This window comes from Stomoxys calcitrans, chromosome 1 (assembly GCF_963082655.1).
Source record: "Stomoxys calcitrans chromosome 1, idStoCalc2.1, whole genome shotgun sequence".
Taxonomy (NCBI): Eukaryota; Metazoa; Arthropoda; class Insecta; order Diptera; family Muscidae; genus Stomoxys; species Stomoxys calcitrans.
In genome coordinates this window covers 141,922,541-141,948,339 of record NC_081552.1, presented here as the reverse complement: position 1 = coordinate 141,948,339, position 25,799 = coordinate 141,922,541, and the positions used below count along the sequence as shown (strand labels likewise).

Genomic DNA, 25,799 nt, shown 5'->3' with positions numbered 1-25,799 from the left:
TCTGGCGTTTTTGAAAATTGGGGTATAGGGGAGGGTCCATATTTTGAGCGTTTTTGCATTTTGGTACTAATATGTACGAATTTAAAAAAAAAAAAAAAACAAGTAAAAGCGTGCTAAGTTCGGCCGGGCCGAATCTTATATACCCTCCACCATGGATCGCATTTGTCGAGTTCTTTTCCCGGCATCTCTTCTTAGGCAAAAAAAAAGGATATAAGAAAAGATTTGCTCTGCTATTAGAGCGATATCAAGATATGGTCCGGTTTGGACTACCATTAAATTACATGTTGGAGACCTGTGTAAAATGTCAGCCAATTCGAATAAGAATTGCGCCCTTTGTGGGCTCAAGAAGTAAAATAGAGAGATCGATTTATATGGTAACTGCATCGGGCTATAGACCTATTCAGACCATAATAAATACATATGTTGATGGTCATGAGAGGATCCGTCGAACATTTCAGGCAAATCGGATAATAATTGCGACCTCTAGAGGCTCAAGAAGTCAAGATCCAAGACCGGTTTATATGGCAGCTATATAAGGTTATGAACCGATTTGAACCTTATTTGACACAGTTGTAGAAAGAAAGAATAAAATACGTCTTGCGAAATTTCAGCCAAATCGGATAGGAATTGCGCCCTCTAGAAGCTCAATTAGTCAAGTCCCCAGATCTGTTTATATGACAGCTATATCAGGTAATGAACGGATTTGGACCATATTTGGCACAGTTGTTGGATATCAGAACAAAATACTACGTGCCAAAATTCATTCAAATTGGATAAGAATTGCGCCCTCTAGAGGCTCAAGTAGTCAAGACGCAAGATCGGTTTATATGACAGCTATATAAGGTTATGGACCGATTTGAACCATACTTGGCACAATTGTTGGATATCATGACAAAACACGTCGTGCAAAATTTCATTTCAATCGGATGAGAACTGCGCACTATAGAGGCTCAAGAAGTCAAGACCCAAGATCGGTTTATATGGCAGCCATACTTGGCACAATTGTTGGATATCATGACAAAACACGTCGTGCAATTCCATTGGATAAGAATTGCGCACTCTAGAGGCTCAAGAAGTCAAGACCCAAACATGGACCGATATGGCCCATTTACAATACCAACCGACCTAAACTAATAAGAAGTATTTGTGCAAAATTTCAAGGGGCTAGCTTTACTCCTTCGGAAGTTAGCGTGCTTTCGACAGACTGTCCCAAATATGGTCCAAATCCGTTCATTACCTGATATAGCTGTCATATAAACAGATCTGGGAACTTGACTAATTGAGCTTCTAGAGGGCGCAATTCCTATCCGATTTGGCTGAAATTTCGCAAGACGTATTTTATTCTTACTTTCTACAACTGTGTCAAATAAGGTTCAAATCGGTTCATAACCTTATATAGCTGCCATATAAACCGGTCTTGGATCTTGACTTCTTGAGCCTCTAGAGGTCGCAATTATTATCCGATTTGCCTGAAATGTGCGACGGATCCTCTCATGACCATCAACATACGTATTTATTATGGTCTGAATAGGTCTATAGCCCGATACAGTTACCATATAAATCGATCTCTCTATTTTACTTCTTGAGCCCACAAAGGGCGCAATTCTTATTTGAATTGGCTGACATTTTACACAGGTCTCCAACATATAATTTAATGGTAGTCCAAACCGGACCATATCTTGATATCGCTCTAATAGCAGAGCAAATCTTTTCTTATATCCTTTTTTTTTTGCCTAAGAAGAGATGCCGGGAAAAGAACTCGACAAATGCGATCCATGGTGGAGGGTATATAAGATTCGGCCCGGCCGAACTTAGCACGCTTTTACTTGTTTTAATTTATTTCTTCCTACTCTCATTAATTCTTAACAGATGTATTTTGAGCCAAATTTCGAAGTCCTTTTCCGTACTTTTTAGTACCTAAATGTTCAGATTTCCAAAAACCCATTTAGTCACTCAATTTAGGTTGCCGTAATGTACCTAACTTACAAAATTAAGAGCTCTAGCTCAATTTACAAACAAAAGTGCCAAATAGTAAAATTGCTGTTTATCTTCTCCTAATGCTGGCGACATATCTGAGGTACTGTACCATTTGGTATGGCAGCCATTTAAAAACTTCTCCACAAAGAGGAGGTCCCTAATCGTGGAGCTTAAACTTGAATCGGATAGCACTCATTGTTCCTTAATGGAATGTTCATGGGCAAACTTGTATTTGCATTTGACGGACAGTCATGGCTAAATAGGCTTACGATATTTCAATAAGATCAAGAATATGCATACATTTAAACTTTGTTTGGTCTCAGGTCAATATTCGATGAGTTACACGGAAACGTAAACATTTCGTAAACATTTGTAACTTGAGCCAACCATATTTTAAGCTCAAGATTTTGAGCTAAGCACTCTTAAACTTGGAGGCCACCGTCGCCCAGAGGTTAGCATGTCCGCCTATGACGCTGAACACCTTGATTCGAATCCTGGCGAGACCATCAGAAAAAAATGTTCAGCGGTGGTTTTTCCCTCCTAATGCTGGCAACATTTGTGAGGTACTATGTCATGTAAAATTTCTCTCCAAAGAGGTGTCACACTGCGGAACGCCGTTCGGACTCGGCTATAAAAAGGAGACCCCTTATCATTGAGCTTAAACTTGAATCGGACAGCACTCATTGATATGTGAGAAGTTTGCCCCTGTTCCGAAGTGGAATGTTCATGTGCAAAATGTATTATTTATTTATACTCTTAAACAACATTTGTTATGATTAACGAAAAAATAGAATATATATCTTCTCAAAAGTTTTATAAGTTAAAATGAAACTATTCATTTGCACATAAGTACGACATGTTCTTATTCCAAAGTGATTAACGATTGCACATGCAATTCTGTTTATAACTGAGTAAACAAACATCATCTGTGACGACACACCGTCTAAAGTAGATTTTAAGTTGTCAACAATAACACGTTTTTCTTGTTGTAGTGGTGCATTGATATTCTTATTTAACAAAAAAAAAAAAAAACAAGTAAAAGCGTGCTAAGTTCGGCCGGGCCGAATCTTATATACCCTCCACCATGGATCGCATTTGTCGAGTTCTCTTCCCGGCATCTCTTCTTAGGCAAAACAGGATATAAGAAAAGATTTGCACTGCTATTAGAGCGATATCAATATATGGTCCTGTTTGGACCACAATTAAATTATATGTTTGAGACCTGTGTAAAATGTCAGCCAATTCGAATAAGAATTGCGCTCTTTGTGAGTTCAAAAAGTAAAATAGAGAGATCGATTCTAGAGGCTCAAGAAGTCAAGACCCAAGATCGGTTTATATGACAGCTATATCAGGTTATGGACCGATTTGAACCATACTTAGCACAGTTGTTGGATATCATAACAAAACACGTCGTGCAAAATTTCATTCCAATCGGATAAGAATTGCGCCTTCTAGAGGCTCAAGAAGTCAAGACCCAAGATCGGTTTATATGACAGCTATATCAGGTTATGGACCGATTTGAACCATACTTAACACAGTTGTTGGATATTATAACAAAACGCGTCGTGCAAAATTTCATCCTAATCGGATAAGAATTGCGCACGCTAGAGGCTCAAGAAGTCAAGACCCAAGATCGGTTTATATGGCAGCTATATCAGGTTATGGACCGATTTGTACCATACTTGGCACAGTTGTTGGATATCATAACAAAACACGTCGTGCAAAATTTCATTCCAATCGGATAAGAATTGCGCCTTCTAGAGGCTCAAGAAGTCAAGACCCAAGATCGGTTTATATGGCAGCTATATCAGGTTATGGACCGATTTGAACCATACTTAGCACAGTTGTTGGATATTATAACAAAACACGTCGTGCAAAATTTCATCCCAATCGGATAAGAATTGCGCACGCTAGAGGCTCAAGAAGTCAAGACCCAAGATCGGTTTATATGGCAGCTATATCAAAACATGGACCGATATGGCCCATTTACAATACCAACCGACCTACACTAATAAGAAGTATTAGTGCAAAATTTCAAGCGGCTAGCTTTACTCCTTCGGAAGTTAGCGTGCTTTCGACAGACAGACGGACGGACGGACGGACGGACGGACGGACGGACGGACGGACAGACGGACGGACATGGCTAGATCGACATAAAATTTCACGACGATCAAGAATATATATACTTTATGGGGTCTCAGACGAATATTTCGAGTAGTTACAAACAGAATGACGAAATTAGTATACCCCCCATCTTATGGTGGAGGGTATAAAAACTCAAGTCGAGTCGAGAATGTCAAAAATTTTACTTTTGGAAGGTTATTTGGATTTGAAACCACAGGGCACTGGTTTACATTAATATGCGATAGTTTCTACACACATACCTGTAAAAGTAGATTTTAAATATCTGTTGATTCTCCGGCCTAGTAGTCTGGTGGAGGTGTAGGAAGTATAAAAGCATGATTCATTTTGCGAGCGTTGTATTTATTATCCTTCAAAGATATATGTATGTTTTTGTATTAGTGGTCTCTCTCTTTGATAACTACGCACACGCACACACAGACCACACTCGAAGCTTATGATACAAAATATTTAGATTGTGAGCACCCACACCTTTCTATCTCTCATTCACATACGCAGGTATTTCTTTTTGCGAAGGGGTTGCTGATAATAATTTGAACGGTGTAGATTTGGTAGATACACCAGCACTGGGCCGCCAGTACTTTGCTTGTCTCATTTGATTTAGCTTCGATATTTTCATTCGTTTTATCACTTGACTTCGAATTAATATAATTATCACTTCTGGCCGATAAAGGCAATGCAAATAAATAAACACTTACGCACACTAATACCAACATTAGCACAACTATTCAAATTAGACTATTATCGACCAGACGGCTAGGGGGAGGTTAGCTAAGCGTCAATGTGGGTCGGCCTGTGTGCATGAATTACATAAGCGCACCCTGAATAAGTCACCCTTTTCCATATGCCCGGTGACACTAGTTGGTATATCCCTTTCACTGTAGCCACTCCAGCTGGCGCTCACCTCCTCCGTGATGGGGACATTTTAAAATTGAGCAACTGTTGATTCCAAACAACCTCCTACACTTGTAATTATTGTTTGTTTTTTTTTTTTGCTGTTATTAGTGGCAATTATTTTGAGCTAAAACACCTTCTTTGTTTTGAAGCCCCAAAGCGTTGAGTATTTTTTTCAAATTCAATTATCACCCGGAACAAGGGGAACTGTTGTGGCTTTATGTGCGTGTGAAGGTGTGAAGTAAGTTGTTTTTGGTTGATGTTAAACGCCACAGGTTGTTCGAAAATTCCCGCTACGAAACGCACGTGTAAACCGAAGTGATAGCTGACTGCAACTAACCACAGTCACTTCGAGGAGTCTATGAACAGAGCTTATTTTGTTTATCGTGCGACGTCAACGGTGGTGGTGGCTTCAATGTAAAAATAATAATTCCATTCGGGCCATTTCGCATTTATTCTGATTAGTCAATGGTTTCAGCACATTTAGCACGTTAAGATGTGTCGCCGCCTAAATATATACACAGAACACAATGAAGCACAGCCTTCCCAAAACTCAACCCTCCCAAATTAGAGGGTTGAGCGTAAGCTATTTTTCACAGTGGAGGACATTTTACTTTGTCACAAAGGTTAGAGAATTAAATTGAAATAAAACAAGTACAAAAGCACAAAGTTCGCCCGGGCCGATCTTTGGATCACCTCATTACGTCAAGTCTGGTGAAAAACACATCATGAAACTTAAGCAGCTATATCGTAATATGGTGCGTTCTGGACCAAACTCCTCTGGTGCGACGAAGGGTCTTACACAATCCTAGACCATAAAACGGGAGATTGGTCTATATTGCAGCTATATCCAATTGTAGTTCGATTTACACCATATTTTGGATGTGTAGGGCTGAAAATAGCTTAATTGTCTGCTGGTTGCTATCAGTTGATTTAGCTACTATTACAGCAGTAGTTCTGCAATTTCCGCACAGCAGGCTGACTGCGAAAAAGTGTGTTGTGTGCTTAAAATTACGGTTGCCTTATTATTGACTAAATAAGACTTTTGGCATGTTATCTTTTTGTTAGTGTTGGCCAACACTAATAAGCGGGGCCAAGCCCTGGCAGATTTCCTGAATACTAACGATCTAATAACCCTTAATATTGGTAACACCGCTACCTTTGTTAATAGGATTAAGGAGGAGGTATTAGATGTGACGATATGTTCGGAAAATCTAATCGATAAGGTTCAGGATTGGAGGGTCTCCATGGAGCACTCTTTCTCTGACCATCGCTACATTAGGTTTAGAAAATAATTTAGATTGTCCAAGCATAGAAGATATTGACGAAAATTTCAACAAGATTACGACTGCACTGGTGAGGTCCTTGGAAGATAGTTGTCCTCTTCGGGAAAGGAAATCAGCCCAAGAAAAGCCCTGGATGGCCGAAGAGATTCCCAATATTGGAAAAGAGGTCCGCAGACTTTTTAACAGTGCATGTCGTAAAAAAGCGGAAGTATATTGGGATCTGTATTACACACGGCTCAAGGACTACAATAAGATTACCAGAGCGGCAAAACGTGCGTCCTGTAAGCTTTTCTGCGAACAGGTCGATAGCGTTAATGATGCCGCCGAGATAAAAAAGTAAGGACACTCCCCTAAGTTGGTTTATTTCGGGTAATGTGTCTCCACCTAAGTACCGGTATGAGTGGAGTGCGTCATTCAAATTTGTGCTCAAATGGCAGATGGGGTGCGGCGAACAATCGGGCCAATCATGAAAATATGGAGTTAAATTAAAGGTATAAAGTTGTGGACTGCAAATCTGATATCTTCCGCTCTTGCGGACCACCTCACCCCAAAAACAGTCGATCAATCTGAATGACCTAACAGGACACTGGGTGTTTTAGTTAATTTGAGGAGATAAATAAATGTAGTCCGCCATACCCCAAAATTATGACGGTTCGTTCAAAGCGATAGGAGAAGGTGAAAGCCATAACCTCAAGGTGGCCGCCATTTTTAGCTCATCGGTAAGGGGCCTTCTTTTCCTTAACAAGTCCAAACGACGTGCCGCTGGACAAAATTTTTTGTTCAAAAATTTAACATGGTTTAATTACTAAGAACTTTTGCCATCGCATCAAATATATAGTGTGGCAAATTAGTTCTTTAGCACAGAAAATCGTTTAATATGGCAATATGATTTGATTTAAAAAATACCAAATGATGACTATTTAATAGGTAGTCATATAATCATTTATAGACAACTACCACCCGATGATCAATGTTATAGGCGTTAAGCCACTCCAAGCAAGCAGCACTAAGATTTTAATTAGCGCCATCTGTTGGCTGTTTGCAATGCAGAATTTCTTACTCATGATCTGATTATTGATAGAGTAGTCGCACAAAAGTTTTCGAAGAACTATCTGTAGCTCTGAATGACTACCCAAAAGCTCTCAATTGCTTGAAGACGCACTGGATAAAAATATGAATCGCCCGAAACAACCAATTCTATGAGCATCCGATTAAAGTTATGCAAGACTTATACAACTCCTGCCTCAACAAGGACAACCTCCCATAAAGGCGCTACTACACGGTACGTAGGTGTCTAAGGGCATGTCAAATTGAACACATGTAGAGTTGTACATGTCGTGAGATCCTGATGAAACTAACATATGAAAATCACTTTTCAAAAAAGCACACGTAATTTTTTGGTGTAGAACGTGCTCTTTTCCTTCTGACCAAAACATAAAGAAATCTCCTGGGTTTGATGTCAGTCGAATGAAAGCGACCCCAATTGAAATTGTTTTCACAAATTTATGATTTATCCACCTTTCTCACAACTTTAACAAAATCAGATTTGCTCCCATTTTTAGGTAATGTCATACCAAAATAACATACAATTGTGAGAGCACAAATAAGGAATCGTATGTAAATTGACAAATTTGACAAACATTTTAAATTACATTTGAATACAAGAAGTGGCATGTCATAAGACATGTGCATGCCGTTACATCACTTCTTACAGTGACTTCAAAAAATGTCCAAAATGCTAAAATAAAAATTTTAAAATCATTCTGTGCCGGGGTTGTTTCTATCAAATCAATTTATATAAAAACTCATCCAAATATGATACAGGGTAACGAGGTTGTATTAAAATCATTACCCCAAAGTATATATTTTATTCAAGCCCATGGGCTCGTGTTGGTACACAATAATGCACAAGGTTAAGTTAGGTTAGGTTTAAGTGGCAGTCTGCCATTAGACTCACTTTAACGTTTTCGTCCATTGTGATACCGCAGGAACAGAAAAAGAAAGATACTTTCAAGTTCCTACCGTTGAACCAACCAGATCGCAAAATCAGACATCCGCTAAATCAGACAGATTCTCAAAGAAATGAGAACCTAAAGTGGAACTCCTTCTGACTGCTAGTGCGGGACACATACACACAGAAGGTGTTCTATAGTCTATTATTCTTCGATGTCCTCACAGCTTCTGCAAAAGTCGTTGCTGGCAACCTTCAGTCTGTCAGCATGTTTTCCGATTAGACAGTGACCTGTCATGACGGACACAATGACTGAGACGCCTGTTCTAGCCAATGACAGCAAAGCGGTAGACCTCTTCAAGTCTAGACTAGGCCACATAGTCATTCATATCATTCGTTGTCCTTCGGGCCTGTTCCTGAAAACATAGCTTACATATCGCTAGAGGCATACCCACAGTCGAGGGCGGTTTTTGTGTTCAGAAATACGTTCTCCAGAGGTTTAATGGTTGCCTGAGGAATTATTTATGTCATAATGACATTACATCTTAGCCATTCCACCACTTCCTTTATTGCAAGGATCTCTGCTTGATGCACACTGCAGTGGTCGGGTTGCTACTGCACTTAGAGCTTCCAGAAGTATATCTCTTAGAGTGCTTGATTATATTTCCCTAACAGCAACTTCTACGCCATCATCATACGCGACCACTTTTACACCTTTTTCATCCAGATACAATAACATATTGTTAACGGCTAGATTCCAAAGTAGAGGAGATAGTACATCTAATTGAGGAGTTCCCCTGCTGAACTGCCTATTTAGATCTACAGATCCCAAGCCTGCCGTAATGCATCTTCTGTATGTAAGTTATTATTAAACTTTCTTACGGTCGTGTGAATGCCTAGATAATCCAGTTCCTGCATGATTGATGTCGTTTTTACATTATTGGAAGCACCTTCAATGCCAACAAATGCTGCCATTGTATATTCCTTGAAAACGGGAAAACCCTCTATATAGGCAACTAGGCCGTGAAGGGCTGTTGCCAAGACAGGCGATCTCCAGCGATCTTTGCTCTAAGATATGTTTCTATCAACCTCTCTACTGTCTCCAACATAAAGGAATACAGACTAATAGGACGAAAATCTTCTCCCTTCGTGTGGTAAGGTTTTCCTGATTTTGGAAGATATATACGATATGCTGATACAAGCAGAGTCATGGGACCAGTCTGTCGGACACAGCTTGTAATTCAACCCGTGATACATCATCAAGGACTGATGACTTCAAGGAGTCGAAACTTTCTATCGCCCAAGGGATTCTCCACTCAGACATTATTTCCCCAATAACCTCCGACGGATGCATACCAGTGACAACATCTTCTGGTGCTACGTTGACCGTTGGAGAGTTTCCGTGGAAATGTGTGTCAACTAATAGTTCTAGTATTTCCTCACTAGACATTGTCCATGTATTCACTGACTTCTGAATGTATCCCACCGTAATAGCTCTCAAGGATAGGATATTCCTTAGCCTAGAGGCCTCAGATGTATCCTCCACGGAGCTGCAGAATTCCACCCACTATTTGTTCTGAGCCTTTTTCAGCTTGACCCTAAATTATTTTAGCTCAGCCTAATAGACGCCACAATCGATTTTTGCAGTCATTCCTTAGTAAAACCAGTTATGGGGTGGTCGCGGATTGCCTTTGGCACTGGGACATGCAGACACAGGCGGAACTTCGTGATCCGCTTGACCATTATGTATATATCCTCCGCAGTTTCCACTTCCTTTTCTGGTCTAGAGGGGATAGTGGCACAGAATGGGTGCCGTTATATATACCAATCCGCCTTTGCTCTGTTTAGCCGAGGGACCACTGTTGCAGTATTTTCTCCAAAGAAGAAACTAATATAACGATGATCATAGAAGCTATGGTCATCCAACTCTTCCCAGTTGCATATCTTTACGCCTATACCTTCCGATACAAAGGTCACATCTAGTACCTCCTGAAATTCTCCAACGTCTCATCATCTTCCCCGCATGTTCTACACATGCTATGACTTGCCGCACCGATTTTACATAAGTGAGCTCGTAGTCCTATGTGTCCCTTTATGATACCGAAAGTTTTTGGTAATAAAGGTCGGATTATTCCCTTTATTACAAGTCACCTGATTGCAACTTATAATATACTAGCTGAATCGGGCCCGCTCCGCTGCGCCTTCTTTTACTTAATATGGAACAAAAGTTTCCTTGGAATATTTATTTTCGACAATTAAAGAGCTTTTAGTGAAATACCATGCTACGAAAATAGTATATCGCTTGACTAACAGTTTAACAATATAAGTACCTTTATCTAAACCCCATATGATCTTTATTGGTCTACGATTTTAAGTTTGAATGTAAGGTGTACTTCATTCTTAAAATACTATACTTCAGCCCGAAAGTCTCATGATGTCTGATTTAGGGGTGTTTTCGGGGGTGAGGTGGGCCCAGTCAAAATATCAGTTTCGTGCTCTACTCTCAAATACCATTCATTTAAACCCCATATTGCCATTTATTTAAGGGGAGTTTACAGGAAGAGGCGTCCACCTTACACATGGCCCCAAAATTGGTTATCAAATTCGTTTTCTGATCTCAAATACCTTTCATTTGAGCCACGTATTGGCATGGTCGAAAAATGTTTACCCTTTGTGTGGAGTTTTGGGGATGGGGTGATGCCCTAAATACATGATCCTACATTTGGACATCAAATTCGTATTCTACTCCCAATTACCTTTATTTGAGCCCCATTTTGGGATGGTCAGTAAAAAATGGCTGTTTGTGGGGTATTTTGGGAAAGGGGTAGATCCCCGGAAAATTGGTCCCGAAAGTGGGTATCAATTCTTGCTCTACCCCCCAATACATTTTATTTAAGCTCCACAGTGACATGGTCGGTAAATATGCCCGATTTTTGGGTGTTTTGGGAATTGGGGTGGTCCCCCAAACTCTAAGCCCGGATAATATATCAGCAACGTGCTCTATTCTCATATATCTATATATCATTTATTTGAACTCCATATTGCCATTGACCTCAAAATTGGATACCAAATTCGTTTTCTAACCTCATTTAAACTCCTTATTGCAAAAGTTAGCAAATATGTCCGGTTTGGCGTATTGGCCCTAACATCTAAAATATTTGTTTCCACTCCCTTTAAGACCCAAATTGTCTTGGTGAGCAAATACGTCCTATTTGGGGGTTGTTATGGTGGTGGGACGTCCCCTAGACAGTTGGTCCCGATTGTTGACATCAGATTTATGGTCTACTCCCAAATACCTTTCATTTGAGCTCCATTTTTCCATAGTCGGCAAACATGACCGGTTTGGGGGGTGTTTTGGGGGATGGGGCGGCCACTCAGTGACTTGGCTTTGATAAGTGTTCTACTCTAAAATACCTCTTATTTGAGCCTCATATTGCTATGGTCAGCAAATACCTCCTATTTGGGTGGTGTTATGGGGTCAGATGGCCCTATGGACACTTTTCCCAATTATTGATATCAGATTCGTGCTTTACTTCCAAAGACTTTTCATTTGAGCCCTATATTGCTATGGTCGTAAACTTGTCGCCTTTGGGGGATGTTTTTGGGGGCCCTCCAAACACTTCGTCCCATATTTGGATATCAGATTCGTATTCCACACTCAAATATCTTTTATTTAAGCCCCATATTCCCACGGTCAGTAAATAAGTCCACTTTGGGGGGTGTTTTGGGGATGGGGTGGAGCCCCAGAAACGTGGTCCCACATTTGGACATCAGATTCGTATTCTACTCGCAAATACCTTTAATTTGATTCCCATATTGCCATGGTCGGTAAATATGTCCGATTTAGGGGTGTTTTAGGGCTTGGGGTGGTCCCCCTAGCACTTGGTCCGACAATTGGATATCAGATACGTTTTCTAACCCTAAATACCTTTCATTTGAGTGCCATATTGTCGTTATTGGTCTAAATATATGTTTGGTAGGTTTTAGGGTGGGGCAGCCCCCCTAGGTGCCCCATCCGAAATTTGGATACCAAATTTTTATTTTTAGGGTACTATATAAGAGCATACAAAATTTCGCTTAAATCGCACCACCCATATCCGAAAACTGGCGTTTCTGAAAATTAGGGTTGGGGGGAAGGTCCGCCCCCCCCCTCCCAGATATCAAATATGTAGTAGCCTATTTTCACAACGGGGTCATTATGCACAATGTGTGAAAATTTCAAGAAAATCGGTTTAGCCGTTTCTGTGTCTATAAGGAACACACAAACATGCAAACAAACCTACAAACAAACACAAATTGATTTTTATATATAAGATATAGCCACTTAAAAGACCAATATTTTGTTATACACAATTCAGCAATGATTTGTACTTATAAGTATTTGGTCCAAATCGGAAATGTTTCGATATAACTGCTATGGGGCATAAGGTATGCATTTTTCACGGGATTTTTACGAAATATGGTTTACATATATAACGGAGGTGGTGTGTATCTAAAGTTCGGCCCGGCCGTACTTAACGCTTTTTAACTTGTTTCATTCCCAGTTACTCCCCTATGGCCCGGCACACAAACGAAGCGGATTGTGCCATCTCTAGAGAAGGTGTTTATCTCTTTCTTACATTTTAAGACTGTTCCAGATCTTACCATCTGGGTTGTTAATTCCCTTACGACCTGTATGTTCATGCCCGAGGTCTTTGCATTAACACCACACCACCTCACGCATTCCGTGATCGCCCGGATCTCCGTCTGCAGGACAGTATTCCTCCGTTGTCTATGCTCTCACTCCCATGTCGTCTACTAACGTTTCAGGTTGGACATGGGTTTTTGAGAGAACCTTTTACATCGTGGTGGGGTCATTAACGCTATCGACCTGTTCGCAGAAAAGCTTCCAGGAGGCACGTTTTGCTGCTCTGGTAATTTCAATATATTCTTTGAGCCGTGTGTAATACACATCCCAATATACTTTCGCTTTTTGACGACATGCTGTGTTAAAAAGTCTGCGGACCTCTTTCCCAATATTGCGAATCTCCTCGGTCATCCAGAGCTTTTCTTGGGCGGATTTACTTTTCCAAAAAGACAACTATTATCGAAAGACCCCACCAGTGCAGTCGTAATCCTATTGACATTGTCATCAATGTCTTCTATACTTGGGCAATCTAAATTATCTTGTCCAAGTCTTTTTCTGAGTAGTCTTCCGAATTTTGTCCAGTTGGTTTTGAACTTATTCCAGAAGCTTGTTCGGTTCGGCGCTGGCCGTGCTATTCTAAACTTAATGTAGCGATGGTCAATGTTGCACTCACATGGTCACATAAGTAAATAGCACATACATGACATGTGCTTTACATATGTGCAGTCACTTCCTGTATCCGCGAAATTTTCTTAATGTACATCAAATACAAAAACGAGCCATTGAAACCAATAAAAGAAAAATGATGTCAAGCGCTGCCAATAAAATTAAATTTTGCTATTTTCCTCACTATAAACAGAGTACTACTTTTTTCACAATCCAATGGCAACCGGTTGTACGTACTGGATGGACCCGATGACCCGCCTTAGAGTACACTACACTGCTACAACAACAACAACTACTACTTTTCCACCTATTTTCCTCCAGCGTTTCGCCAACGTTTTTTTTTTATATGGAGTTTGACAGCATTCCGTCTGAAAAGCTGAAGAGAATACTCAGCTTAATAGAGGAGGAGCAATTGTTCTGAAGTACTTTACTCTCGTAGATTGTCATCACCGCCAATAACTAATTTTCACTTATCGTTTATTGTAAAGCTATAAAAATGTATGGTAGGCAGTATGTAGATAAGACAGGCAGGGTTAATGTATTTGTCTAATAGACTAGCCCTTACACTGAATGCAGCTGAATAATTAGAAAATATGAAATTCTACACCGTTTTAAGAGTGCACAGAAAAAAATAAAAATCAGTTTCAATCACGAAATTAATTGAATTTAATTTATAATTTTTGACCAATAGTTGAAAAAACAAGTAAAAGCGTGCTAAGTTCGGCCGGGCCGAATCTTATATACCCTCCACCATGGATCGCATTTGTCGAGTTCTTTTCCCGGCATCTCTTCTTAGGCAAAAAAGGATATAAGAAAAGAGTTGCTCTGCTATTAAAACGATATCAAGATATGGTCCGGTTCGGACCACAATTAAATTATATGTTGGAGACCTGTGTAAAATTTCAGCCAATTCGTATAAGAATAGCGCCCATTGGGGCTCACGAAGTAAAATAGAGAGAACGATTTATATGGGATCTGTATCGGGCTATAGACCGATTCAGACCATAATAAACACGTTTGTTGATGGTCATGAGAGGATCCGTCGTACAAAATATCTGGCATATCGGATAATAATTGCGGCTTTTAGGGGTCAAGAAGTCAAGATCCCAGATCGGTTTATATGGCAGCTATATCAGGTTATGAACCGATTTGAACCTTATTTGACACAGTTGTTGAAAGTAAAAATAAAATACGTCATGCAAAATTTCAGCCAAATCGGATAGGAATTGCGCCCTCTAGAAGCTCAAGAAGTCAAATCCCCAGATCTGTTTATATGACAGCTATATCAGGTTATGGACCGATTTCAACCATACTTGGTACAGTTGTTGGATATCATAACGAAATACTTGGTGCCAAAAATTCATTCCAATCGGATAAGAATTGCGCACTCTGGAGGCTCAAGAAGTCAAGACCCAAGATCGGTTTATATGGCAGCTATATCAGGTTATGGACCGATTTGAACCATACTTGGCACAGTTGTTGGATATCATAACAAAACATGTCGTGCGAAATTCCATTTCAATCGGATAAGAATTGCGCCCTCTAGAGGCTCAAGAAGTCAAGACCCAAGATCGGTTTATATGGCAGCTATATCAGGTTATGGACCGATTTGAACCATACTTGGCACAGTTGTTGGATATCATAACAAAACACGCCGTACAAGATTTCATTTGAATCGGATAAGAATTGCGCATTCTAGAGGCTCAAGAAGTCAAGACCCAAGATCGGTTTATATGGCAGCTATATCAAAACATGGACCGATATGGCCCATTTACAATACCAACCGACCTACACTAATAAGAAGTATTTGTGCAAAATTTCAAGCGGCTAGCTTTACTCCTTCGGAAGTTAGCGTGCTTTCGACAGACAGACTGACGGACGGACGGACGGACATGGCTAGATCGACATAAAATGTCACGACGATCAAGAATATATATACTTTATGGGGTCTCAGACGAATATTTCGAGTAGTTACAAACAGAATGACGAAATTAGTATACCCCCCATCTTATGGTGGAGGGTATTAAAAATTATGAAATTTTCAATAATTTTTTTCATTTTCCTATTAAAAAAGTGATTGAAATTTCTGAAATTTTCAATTAATTTTTAAATGGTCCAATTAAAAAACGATTGATGTTTTTTAAAAATTCCAATTTATTTTCATATTTGATACACAGATATTTACCTCCTGGAACATGAACTTGAGGTGCGTTTGTTTGTGAAAATGTCCGTGGGCACCCGTATAAAAAAACTCCCCCTATTTGTTGTGCACTGAGACGGCAGCCCTTGGCCGATGAAGGGCTCCATCGGGTTAATCCGGCACGTAGAACAGGCTGTCATGGTATTGCTATAGATTTGTGGAAATGTGAGACGCATGGGGTTTTGAAATCTCCCTCGCTTTATATTCTAGGGTACAAAATACCCTTTATTTGAGATTACTTAAGACTCGTTTAAAATATGATTGAATCAATTAAATTTTTAATTGAAAAATAATTTTTCAACCACGATTGTGATTGAAAATTTTTCAGATTCATTTAAAAAAAATAATTGAATCAATTAAATTTTTAATTGCAAATAGCAAAGATTTCAATCACGACTTTAATTGAACAAAATTCATATGCAGGTAAAAACAAGTAAAAGCGTGCTAAGTTCGGCCGGGCCGAATCTTATATACCCTCCACCATGGAGCGCATTTGTCGAGTTCTTTTCCCGACATCTCTTCTTAGGCAAAAAATTATATAAGAAAAGATTTGCTCTGCCATTAGAGCGATATCAAGATATGATCCGGTTTAGACCACAATTAAATTATATGTTCGAGACCTGTGTAAAATGTCAGCCAATTCGAATAAGAATTGCGTCCTTTGGGCGCTCAAGAAGTAAAATAGAGAGATCGATTTATATGGGAGCTGTATCGGGCTATAGACAGATTCAGACCATAATAAACACGCATGTTGATGGTCATAAGAGGATCCGTCGTACAAAATTTCAGGCAAATCGGATAATAATTGCGACCTCCAGAGGCTCAAGAGGTCAAGCTCCCAGATTGGTTTATATGAAAGGTTATGAACCGAATTGAATCATACTTAGCACAGTTGTTGGATATCATAACAAAATACGTCGTGCAAAATTTCATTCCAATCGGATATGAATTGCGCACTCTAGAGGCTCAAGAAGTCAAGACCCAAGATCGGATTATATAGCAGCTATATCAGGTTATGAACCGATTTGAGCCATACTTGCCACACTTGTTGGATTTAATAACAAAACACGTCGTGCAAAATTTCATTCCAATCGGATAAGAATTGCGCACTCTGGAGGCTCAAGAAGTCAAGACCCAAGATCGGTTTATATGACAGTTATATCAGGTTATGGACCGATTTGAACCATACTTAGCACAGTTGTTGGATATCATAACAAAATATTTCGTGCAAAATTCATTAAAATCGTATAAGAATCGCGAACTCTTGAGGCTCAAGAAGTCAAGACCCAAGATCGGTTTATATGGCAGCTATACCAGGTTATGGACCGATTTAAACCTTGAGTAGTTAGAAGTGATACTAAAACACTATGTGCAAAATTTCAGTCAAATCGGATGAGAATTGCGCCCTCTAGAGGCTCAAGAAGTCAAGACCCAAGATCGGTTTATATGACAGCTATACCAGGTTATGCACCGATTTGAACTATACTTAGCACAGTTGTTAGAAGTGATACTAAAACACTATGTTCAACATTTTAGTCAAATCGGATGAGAATTGCGCCCTCTAGAGGCTCAAGAAGTCAAGACCCAAGATCGGTTTATATGGCAGCTATATCAAAACATGGACCGATATGGCCCATTTACAATACCAACCGACCTACACTAATAAAAAGTATTTGTGCAAAATTTCAAGCGGCTAGCTTTACTCTTTCGGAAGTTAGCGTGCTTTCGGCAGACAGACCGACGGACTGATGGACAGACGGACGGACATGGCTAGATCGACATAAAATGTCGCGACGATCAAGAATACAGCGGTCAAAAAAACTATTCATCATTAGCAAAATTGATAATAAATTCACTTATTTTGGGTAATTGAAGAAAATTTAAAGTAAACAAATAATGCAGTTTTATGCAATAGTTTATTTTTCGTAATATGTTTTAAAATAAATTCAAAAAATAAATTTAATTAGCGCAAAAAATGCAATTTTATATAATAACACCAAAAACAGAACAAAAAAAGTATTCATCATTGATGTGCTATCATCAAAGTCAAATTCAAATATTATTTGGGAATCCCCCTTTTCTGTTTTATTTAGTAAAGGAGGCTTTGCCCTTGACAGCAAATATTTAATTTCATTGAAAATATAGTTTTTGTCAAAATGGGTCGTAAGCAAAACGAGGTTTCTGATGAGGTAAAAGTTTTGATAATAAAACACCACAGGAATGGTTTAACTCAAAAAACTATCAGTGAAATATTAAATAGACCACGATCTACTATACAATCCATCATCAGAAAGTGGACAGAAACGAAAACTGTTGACAATAAACCAAGATCTGGTCGACCAAAAGCACTTTCAGTTGGAGATGTGCGTTGGCTAGTGCGGCAAGTTCAGAAAACTCCGAAGACAAATGCGACCATTCTTCGTAAAAACACTATGGAATATTTAGGGAAGGAAGTTACTACACAAACAATTCGAAATACACTCAAAAGGCATAGTTACAGAGGAAGAACTGCACGTAAGAAGCCCTTTATAAATAAAATAAACCGAGTGAAAAGGCTAAACTTCGCAAAAATGTATGTAAAACAGCCCGAATCATTTTGGAAAACAGTAATTTTTGCAGACGAGAGCAAGTTTAATCTTTTTGGGTGCGATGGAAAGGTCATAGTGTACAGAAAACCAAATACAGAGCTTGAAGAACGAAACACAGTTGCTACTGTAAAACATGGTGGAGGTGGTTTAATGGTTTGGGGGTGTATGGCGGCTTCAGGAGCGGGAAATCTTGAAATTATTAATGGAGTAATGGATCATAAGTATTACATTGACATTTTAAAGAGGAATTTAAAAGATAGTGCTGTAAAACTTGGGCTTGGTAATAACTTTCAATATTATCAAGATAATGACCCCAAACATTCTGCTTTAAATACCAAGATGTGGATGCTGTATAACTGCCCCAAAGTCATTAAAACTCCTCCTCAAAGTCCCGACTTGAACCCAATTGAACATCTTTGGGAACATCTCGAACGCAAATTGAGAACGCGCAATTTTTCGAGCAAGAGTCAAATGCAACAGGTGATAATGGAGGAATGGACTAATATAGACCAAAATATAACCGCTAAATTAGTCCAATCGATGTCAAACCGTTTAAAAGAAGTTATAAGACGCGGTGGTCGAATAACAAAGTATTAATTTTTTTAAATTATGCTATTTATTTTTTTGTTTTTTTGCAATGATGAATACTTTTTTTGTTTAATTTTTTGTGTTCAGCTGTAAAATGGCCCTTTTTGTTCCAATAAATACTATTTTTTTCTTTAAAAACAATGAAATTGTGTACATATATATCACACAAGCACTACTGCATCATTAGTTTAATATGTTTTTATTCCAATTGTCTTTTGTAGACTTATTAAAAAAAAAACATTGAATGATGAATACTTTTTTTGACCGCTGTATATATTCTTTATCGGGTCTTAGACGAATATTTCGAGTAGTTACAAACAGAATGACGAAATTAGAATACCCCCCATCCTATGGTGGAGGGTATAAAAATTCATTGAATCAATTAATTTTTAGATAAATAGGATTTTAATATCAATAAAATTGTTAATTGAACTTTTTTTGCTATTTTTTTCTGTAGGTATCAATTGGACTGCTATGAGTAAACCGCCATTTTAATGTAGTACGAGCATTATAAAGGGCTGCATAGGCCGAATTGAATAAACCCTTTACTACTGTGACAGCATGCCATTGTCCTTTTAGGTTATGCCATAAGCATTTTTAAACAGGCACAGGCCACCACACTGCATACGACGTTCACAAATGAATTTGCAGCCGAAGAAGAGCGTCATGGCGTGAAATAACAGCGGCATGTAGGTGATGATAATCTCTGGTATATCAAAAACAAAACAAAATGTTGTGATGAGTGATTTTTTGCCACGGGCTATTTCATACGCGAGAGAGCTCTGCAATGAAACCTGTGCAAGGAAGTGAGAAATATGGCGTACATATATCAAAAACTAATAAATGGTGGAGAAAATACATTTTATACATGGAATAGAATTTCTAAGTGAAAAATTTAATATATTTCTTTCTCAATCAATAAAGTCAACTAACGAAATTTTTTATTACCATATACATAAAGTCATGTTTCGGGGAAAAATTGACTAGTCAAAAATAATTTTAACAATTCAACAAACATGGTTTTAAAAATTTTCGTAACCGAAATTTCTGTAAGCCCTATCAGTATCCAGTGGCGATTAGCCCATTATTTTGGCCTGCAAATACGATTTTATGTCATGAGCACTAAAATCCAATTTTCTTCGATAAATCGTTATATGCTTAAACAATAATTTTTTGCAATCAAAACTAAGTGGCTGATAAAGTTAAAAGAATTTTTTATACCCAGCACCATCGCACCGTCTGTCGTAATCACGATAGCGGTCGAACGCGTAAAGCTAGCCGCCAGAAATTTAGCACTACTTAGTACTTACTTAGATACATAGTATTAATGTAGGCTGTTGAGGATTGCAAATGGGCCATATCGGTTCAGATTTGGCTGAAATTGTGCACATAGTGTTTTGTTATGACTTCCAACAACTGTTGCAAGTACGGTCCAAATCGGTCTATAACCTGATATAGTTCCCATATAAACGGATTTCCCCATTTTAATTTCTTAAGCCCCTAAAAGCCGCAATATTTGTTCGATATTGCTGAAAATTTGCATGTGGTGTTTTGTTATGACTTTTAACTACTGTGCCAAGTACGGTATAAATCGGTCTATAACCTGATATAGCTCTCATACAAACCGATCTCCTGATTTACATCTTGAGCCCTTACAAGCCCTATTTTTTGTCCGACTTGGCTGAAATGTTACATATAGTTTTGTGTAATGACTTCCAACATCTGTGCAAGCACGGTCCAAATCGGTCTACAACCTGGTATAGCTTCCATTCAAACCGGTCTCTCGATTAGCCTTGTTCAGTTCCTAGAAGCTTTATTTTTTTGACAGAAGTTTGGTATGTAGAATAAAATTATGCCCTTCAACTAAATTTATTTTGTATACATTTTTAGCAGAAACCATGGAGGTGGCTTTCTAAGATTCGGCCCGGCCGAACTTAGCTCGCTTTTATATGTTTAAATACATGGCTCGTTGTAATAGATGAAAAGCTACAAAATTTTGGACCATAATATTGTACCATTAATACCACAAAATCAGTATTTTTATACCCTCCACCATAGGATGGGGGGTATACTAATTTCGTCATTCTGTTTGTAACTACTCGAAATATTCGTCTGAGACCCCATAAAGTATATATATTCTTGATCGTCGCGAAATTTTATGTCGATCTAGCCATGTCCGTCCGTCCGTCTGTCCGTCCGTCCGTCGGTCCGTCCGTCCGTCTGTCTGTCGAAAGCACGCTAACTTCCGAAGGAGTAGAGCTAGCCGCTTGAAATTTTACACAAATACTTCTTATTAGTGTAGGTCGGTTGGTATTGTAAATGGGCCCCATCGGTCCATGTTTTGATATAGCTGCCATATAAACCGATCTGGGATCTTGACTTCTCGAACCTCTAGAGGGCGCAATTCTCATCCGATTTGGCTGAAATTTACAATTACAAGGCCTTCTCTCATGACCTTCAATATACGTGTCTAGTATGGTCTGAATCGATCAATAGCTTGATACAGCTCCCATATAAACCTATCTCCCGATTTAGCTTCTTGAGCCCTTACAAGGCGCAATTTTTATCCGAATGAACTGAAATATTACACAATGACTTCTACAATGTCAATCAGCGTTCAATTATAGTCCAAATTGGACTATAACTTGATATAGCTCCAATAGGATAACAGTTCTTATTCAATTATTATTATTTGTCTAAAAAAGAGATACCGCGCATAGAACTCGACAAATGCGATCAATGGTGGAGGGTATATAAGATTCGGCCCGGCCGAACTTAGCATGCTCTTACTTGTTTTGTATTGTTTTGCAATACCATAAAGATCAAAAAACCCCTTAATTACGATGCCTTCTCCCATTTTGTCTAATAATCGTTTGACACCATCACATCAAAGATAAAAATTTTTTTTTGGGTTTTTTCTTTTCTCAAATTTTTATACCCTCCACCATACGTTTGGGGTATACTAATTTCGTCATTCTGTTTGTATATAAAGTACATATATTCTTGATCGTCATGTAATTTTAAGCCAATCTAGCCATGTCTGTCCTTCTGTCCGTCTGTCTGTCGAAAGCACGCTAACTTTCGAAGGAGTAAAGCTAGGCGCTGGAAATTTTGCACAAATTCTTTTTATTGGTGTAGGTCGGTTGGGATTGTAAATGGGCCAAATAGGTTCATGTTTTGATATAGCTGCCATATAAACTGCATACAATAGCATAAAGTTCTTATTCATTATTCTTTGATTGCCTAAAAAAAGACACCGCGCAAAGAACAATGCGATCCACAGTGAAGTGTATATAAGATTCGGCCCAGCCGAACTTAGCACGCTCTTACTTGTTTAAATTTACATTGATGTTAGATGCATTGCAGGTAAGCCGTGTTGCTGCCATAACAGTTTATGACATAGTGGAAGTTTCGGCATGGCAGCACAGGACCGGAATATTTTCTCAGGCCGTCATGGCGTGATGTACATTGATGATCGCATATCGCAGCTTTGCATTTGTTTTCGACAGATGACATTAATAGAGAACAAGTTAAAGCGTACTAAGTTTGGCCGGACTTTGTATTGTAGCCGTTGGGTGAACCGGACGTGTTTTTATTTTGCTCCTCAAAGAAAAATTAAATATATATTCGTATCTCGGAATAGGTACAACCTTTTACGAAAAAATTTTAAAGCCTTTTGGAGTAGGCTAGAAATGGACTCCAAAGACTCAACATCTGCGGTGGTGGCGTCAGACTGCAGCATGTTGTCCTCCCCTCCTATAGGTGTGGGTGCCTTGGCACCTGTAGACGAGAGTAATGCTTCAAGCTCACAACTAGTCGTCAGACTAATAAATGAGGAAGAGACGGATAAACCAGAGGGAAGCACAGTTCGTCCCCAGCCTTTAAGTAAAGGTGGAGTTTCTGACTCGGATTCAGACAGCGACTGTGCCAATGAAACAGTCATCGCTGCTGAATCGAGAGATGAGGGCAGCGGGATGACAGCAGAAGTGAGCGATGGCTTTGCTAAGCTTATAAGCAGACCGAGAAAGCGATCCGGTGCACAACGAAGGAGACAGAGGAGTATGCACCGGCAGCGTAATCGGGCGAAAGTGCAGGATGCTGGAAGGGATAGAACTGACATTCCAAGCACTTCTACGGAAGTTGGAAAAAGAATCAGATCACCCGAAGAGCATTACACTGCTAAAATACTGAAGAAGAAAAAGAGCTTCCCGCTTTCAAGTACTCCTTGAAAACGGAGACAGCCATCCCGCAATAAAGACCCCAGACAGTGTCCTGCGGAAGTAGACAAAGTTGGAACAGGAACGAAGGAAGCGCGCACGGCCCCTGAGTCTTCATGGAGACTGTGACTTCCAATAGGAGGCCACAGCCATCATAAAAGGGGAAGATGGTCGCTGAGAATGGTAAGGAGCCGCCCTTTTACGCCGAAGTGGCAAGGAAGCACAACAGAGATGAGCTGACTTATGCAGTCATCAATATCGCCAGTGCATCCGGTAGGATTCTACCAGATCTTCGGTCCCAAGTGGAGGATCTGGTCAACGATCGGATTTTTGAGCATATGTGGAACTCTGTAGAGGGTCCACCCATACAAATGATGAGCTGCGAGTTTAGAGGGGACATCTTTACGCCGCGTTTTGCGTCGGCGGAATGTATTGATACCGTCGCAAAGCTCGACCTGGTGAGAAAGATGGATATCCCCCAGGTCACAAAGGCTACGGTCTTCATCAAGGAATGGGGCAGCAAATTTGCAACGGAACGCAAGTTGGGATTCTTGGGCAAGCAAAACCATGGTTTGGTCGCAGAGAAGTGGGAAGGAGGAAGGAACTCAATTTGTGGTTGGCATTGATCAAGTTTCCGTGACGAGTTTGGCTAAGACTAAAGGCATGGCACACTACGGGAGCAAATCTGTCTTTTTCAAGATTGGGAAGACTAGGATAGGCAGACATTTTTATTCTCCGACACCAGGCCGTGCAGTGGCAGGTGACTCAACACCGCCCAACAAACAGGGGGCCGACAACGAGACAATCACGGCATCTCTCAATATTGGAAAGACTAGGAGAAGCAATGATCCTAATACTAGTATATCAGGCCGCGCAGTAGGGAGACACCCAACACAACCTAACAAACAGGAACCCGACGACGGACCCATCACCGACTTAAAGATTCGGAATACTGGGATAGGTAAAGATCCTAATATTGAAACATTAGGCAGCGCAGCTATAGGAGACTCAATGCAACCCAACGAACAGGGAGCCGATGATTGTACCATCACCTACTCCCAAGAAGCCCATTTACTTCAGATTTGGAAGGCTACGATGGGCAAAGATCCTGGTAATGAAACACCAAGCAGAACAGGGAATGGAAACCCAATACAGCTTAACGAACAGGGACCCGACGATGGAACCATTACCGACTTTATATAAAGTCGGAAGACTAGACTAGGCAATGAACCTAAAACGATGACATCAGGCAGTGCAGTGACAGGAGAGTCAATTCAGTCTAAAGAACAGGGAGCAGACGATGAAATCATCAAATACTCCCAAAATGCCCATTTACTGGATGACCAAAGATTGAGGTAATCCAGATAAACCTCCACCTGAGCGAGACGCTACACACGCCCTGATGGAGAAAATCAGCAAGGGCAAGGTTTATATTGCTTTAATTCAGGAGCCATGGACGACCGGGATCAAAGTTTCTAGACTGAACCACATCAACTACCAATTATTCTATGCTATCACTGGTACTCGGCCGAGGACCTGCGTTATTTGCCATAGAAATTTGAATTATATATTTTCCCCAGAGTTGTCAACGTCGGATCCAATAGTGGTGAGACAGGGAGACGGTGGAGCATACCTGGCATCACATTATCTGCCTTTCGACTCTCCGACACCGCCACCCACGTCGGAGCTGCAACGGCTGGTGGGAAAAGCAAAACAGTCAGGAAACGAGGTACTAATAGGGTGCGATGCGAACTCTCACCACATTTCGTGGGGTAGCACCAACACTAATAAGAGGGGCCAAGCCCTGGCAGTGTTCTTGAATACTGAAGACCTAATAATACTTAATATTGGTAACACCTCTACTTTTTTTAATAGGATTTTGGGAGGAGGTATTAGATGTGAAGATATGTTCGGAAAATCTACGAGCTATGTAGAAGGGCCGAAAGGGTCTTGCATATGGCATATGACTAAGCTAGACCTAGAGGTCTCAATGTTAACCCAGAGAAGACTGAAATATGTCTGTTCACGAGGAAGACGAAGGTGGACGAATTTAACGCACCACGTTTCCTCAATAAGACGATTTCGATATCTGACCTGGCCTTACAACAGGTTCAGAGAACATGTTGCCTTGGCATAGGCGGAGCGATGATGACCACGCCCACTAGGGCACTGGAGACTATTCTAGATATCCGACCCATTGACATACAGATTAAGTGTGAGGCAGCCACTACGGCTATGGATCTCCGACTGCAGGACCGTACCTGGCCTGCGATCACGTAATGCGTGAAGTGGTGTGGTGCTAACGCGAGGAAGTCGAGTGTGAACATCATTACCGACAGTAAAATTGCCATAAGGGCAATAACAAGCAGGACGGTAAGGTCACGAACAGTCTTGCAGTGTAAGAAGGAGATTAACGCCTTCTCCGAGGATGGGAAAATCCGCATCGTTTGGGTGCCGGGCCATAACGGAGTAAGGGGGAATGAAAGGGCAGACGATTTGGGGGTGGAGGCCAGAGGACTTCCGTCAATAAACTTGGTTAATCCGAAGCCTTTCGGATCGACGCAGTCCGAGTTAAGGTAGTGGGCGACGAATGCGCATGCAACATTGTGGAACAGCGAAACTGTCGGTAGGACGGCGAAAATCCTTGGGGGATCCAGATCGTG

The 25,799-nt window shown here is 40.1% G+C and overlaps 1 protein-coding gene across 6 annotated transcripts in view; it reads right to left on the bottom strand.

The window, feature by feature from the left end:
- LOC106094892 (adenylyl cyclase 78C) overlaps positions 1 to 25,799 on the bottom strand; it is a 384,230-nt gene that overhangs the window by 215,584 nt on the left and 142,847 nt on the right. For 2 of the 6 annotated variants that reach the window (XM_059361187.1, XM_059361190.1), the window contains exons 1-2: positions 4,818 to 5,320; positions 4,362 to 4,469 (exon numbers count right to left, since the gene is read on the bottom strand). The exons of 3 other annotated variants lie outside the window; for them this stretch is intronic. In XM_059361187.1, the coding sequence (XP_059217170.1) occupies positions 4,362 to 4,438 (77 nt within the window). In that variant the 5' untranslated portion in view covers positions 4,439 to 4,469; positions 4,818 to 5,320. Of the gene's footprint in view, positions 1 to 4,361; positions 4,470 to 4,817; positions 5,321 to 25,799 lie in introns of those variants that run through there. One more of the 6 variants, XM_059361189.1, reaches the window with a different exon arrangement.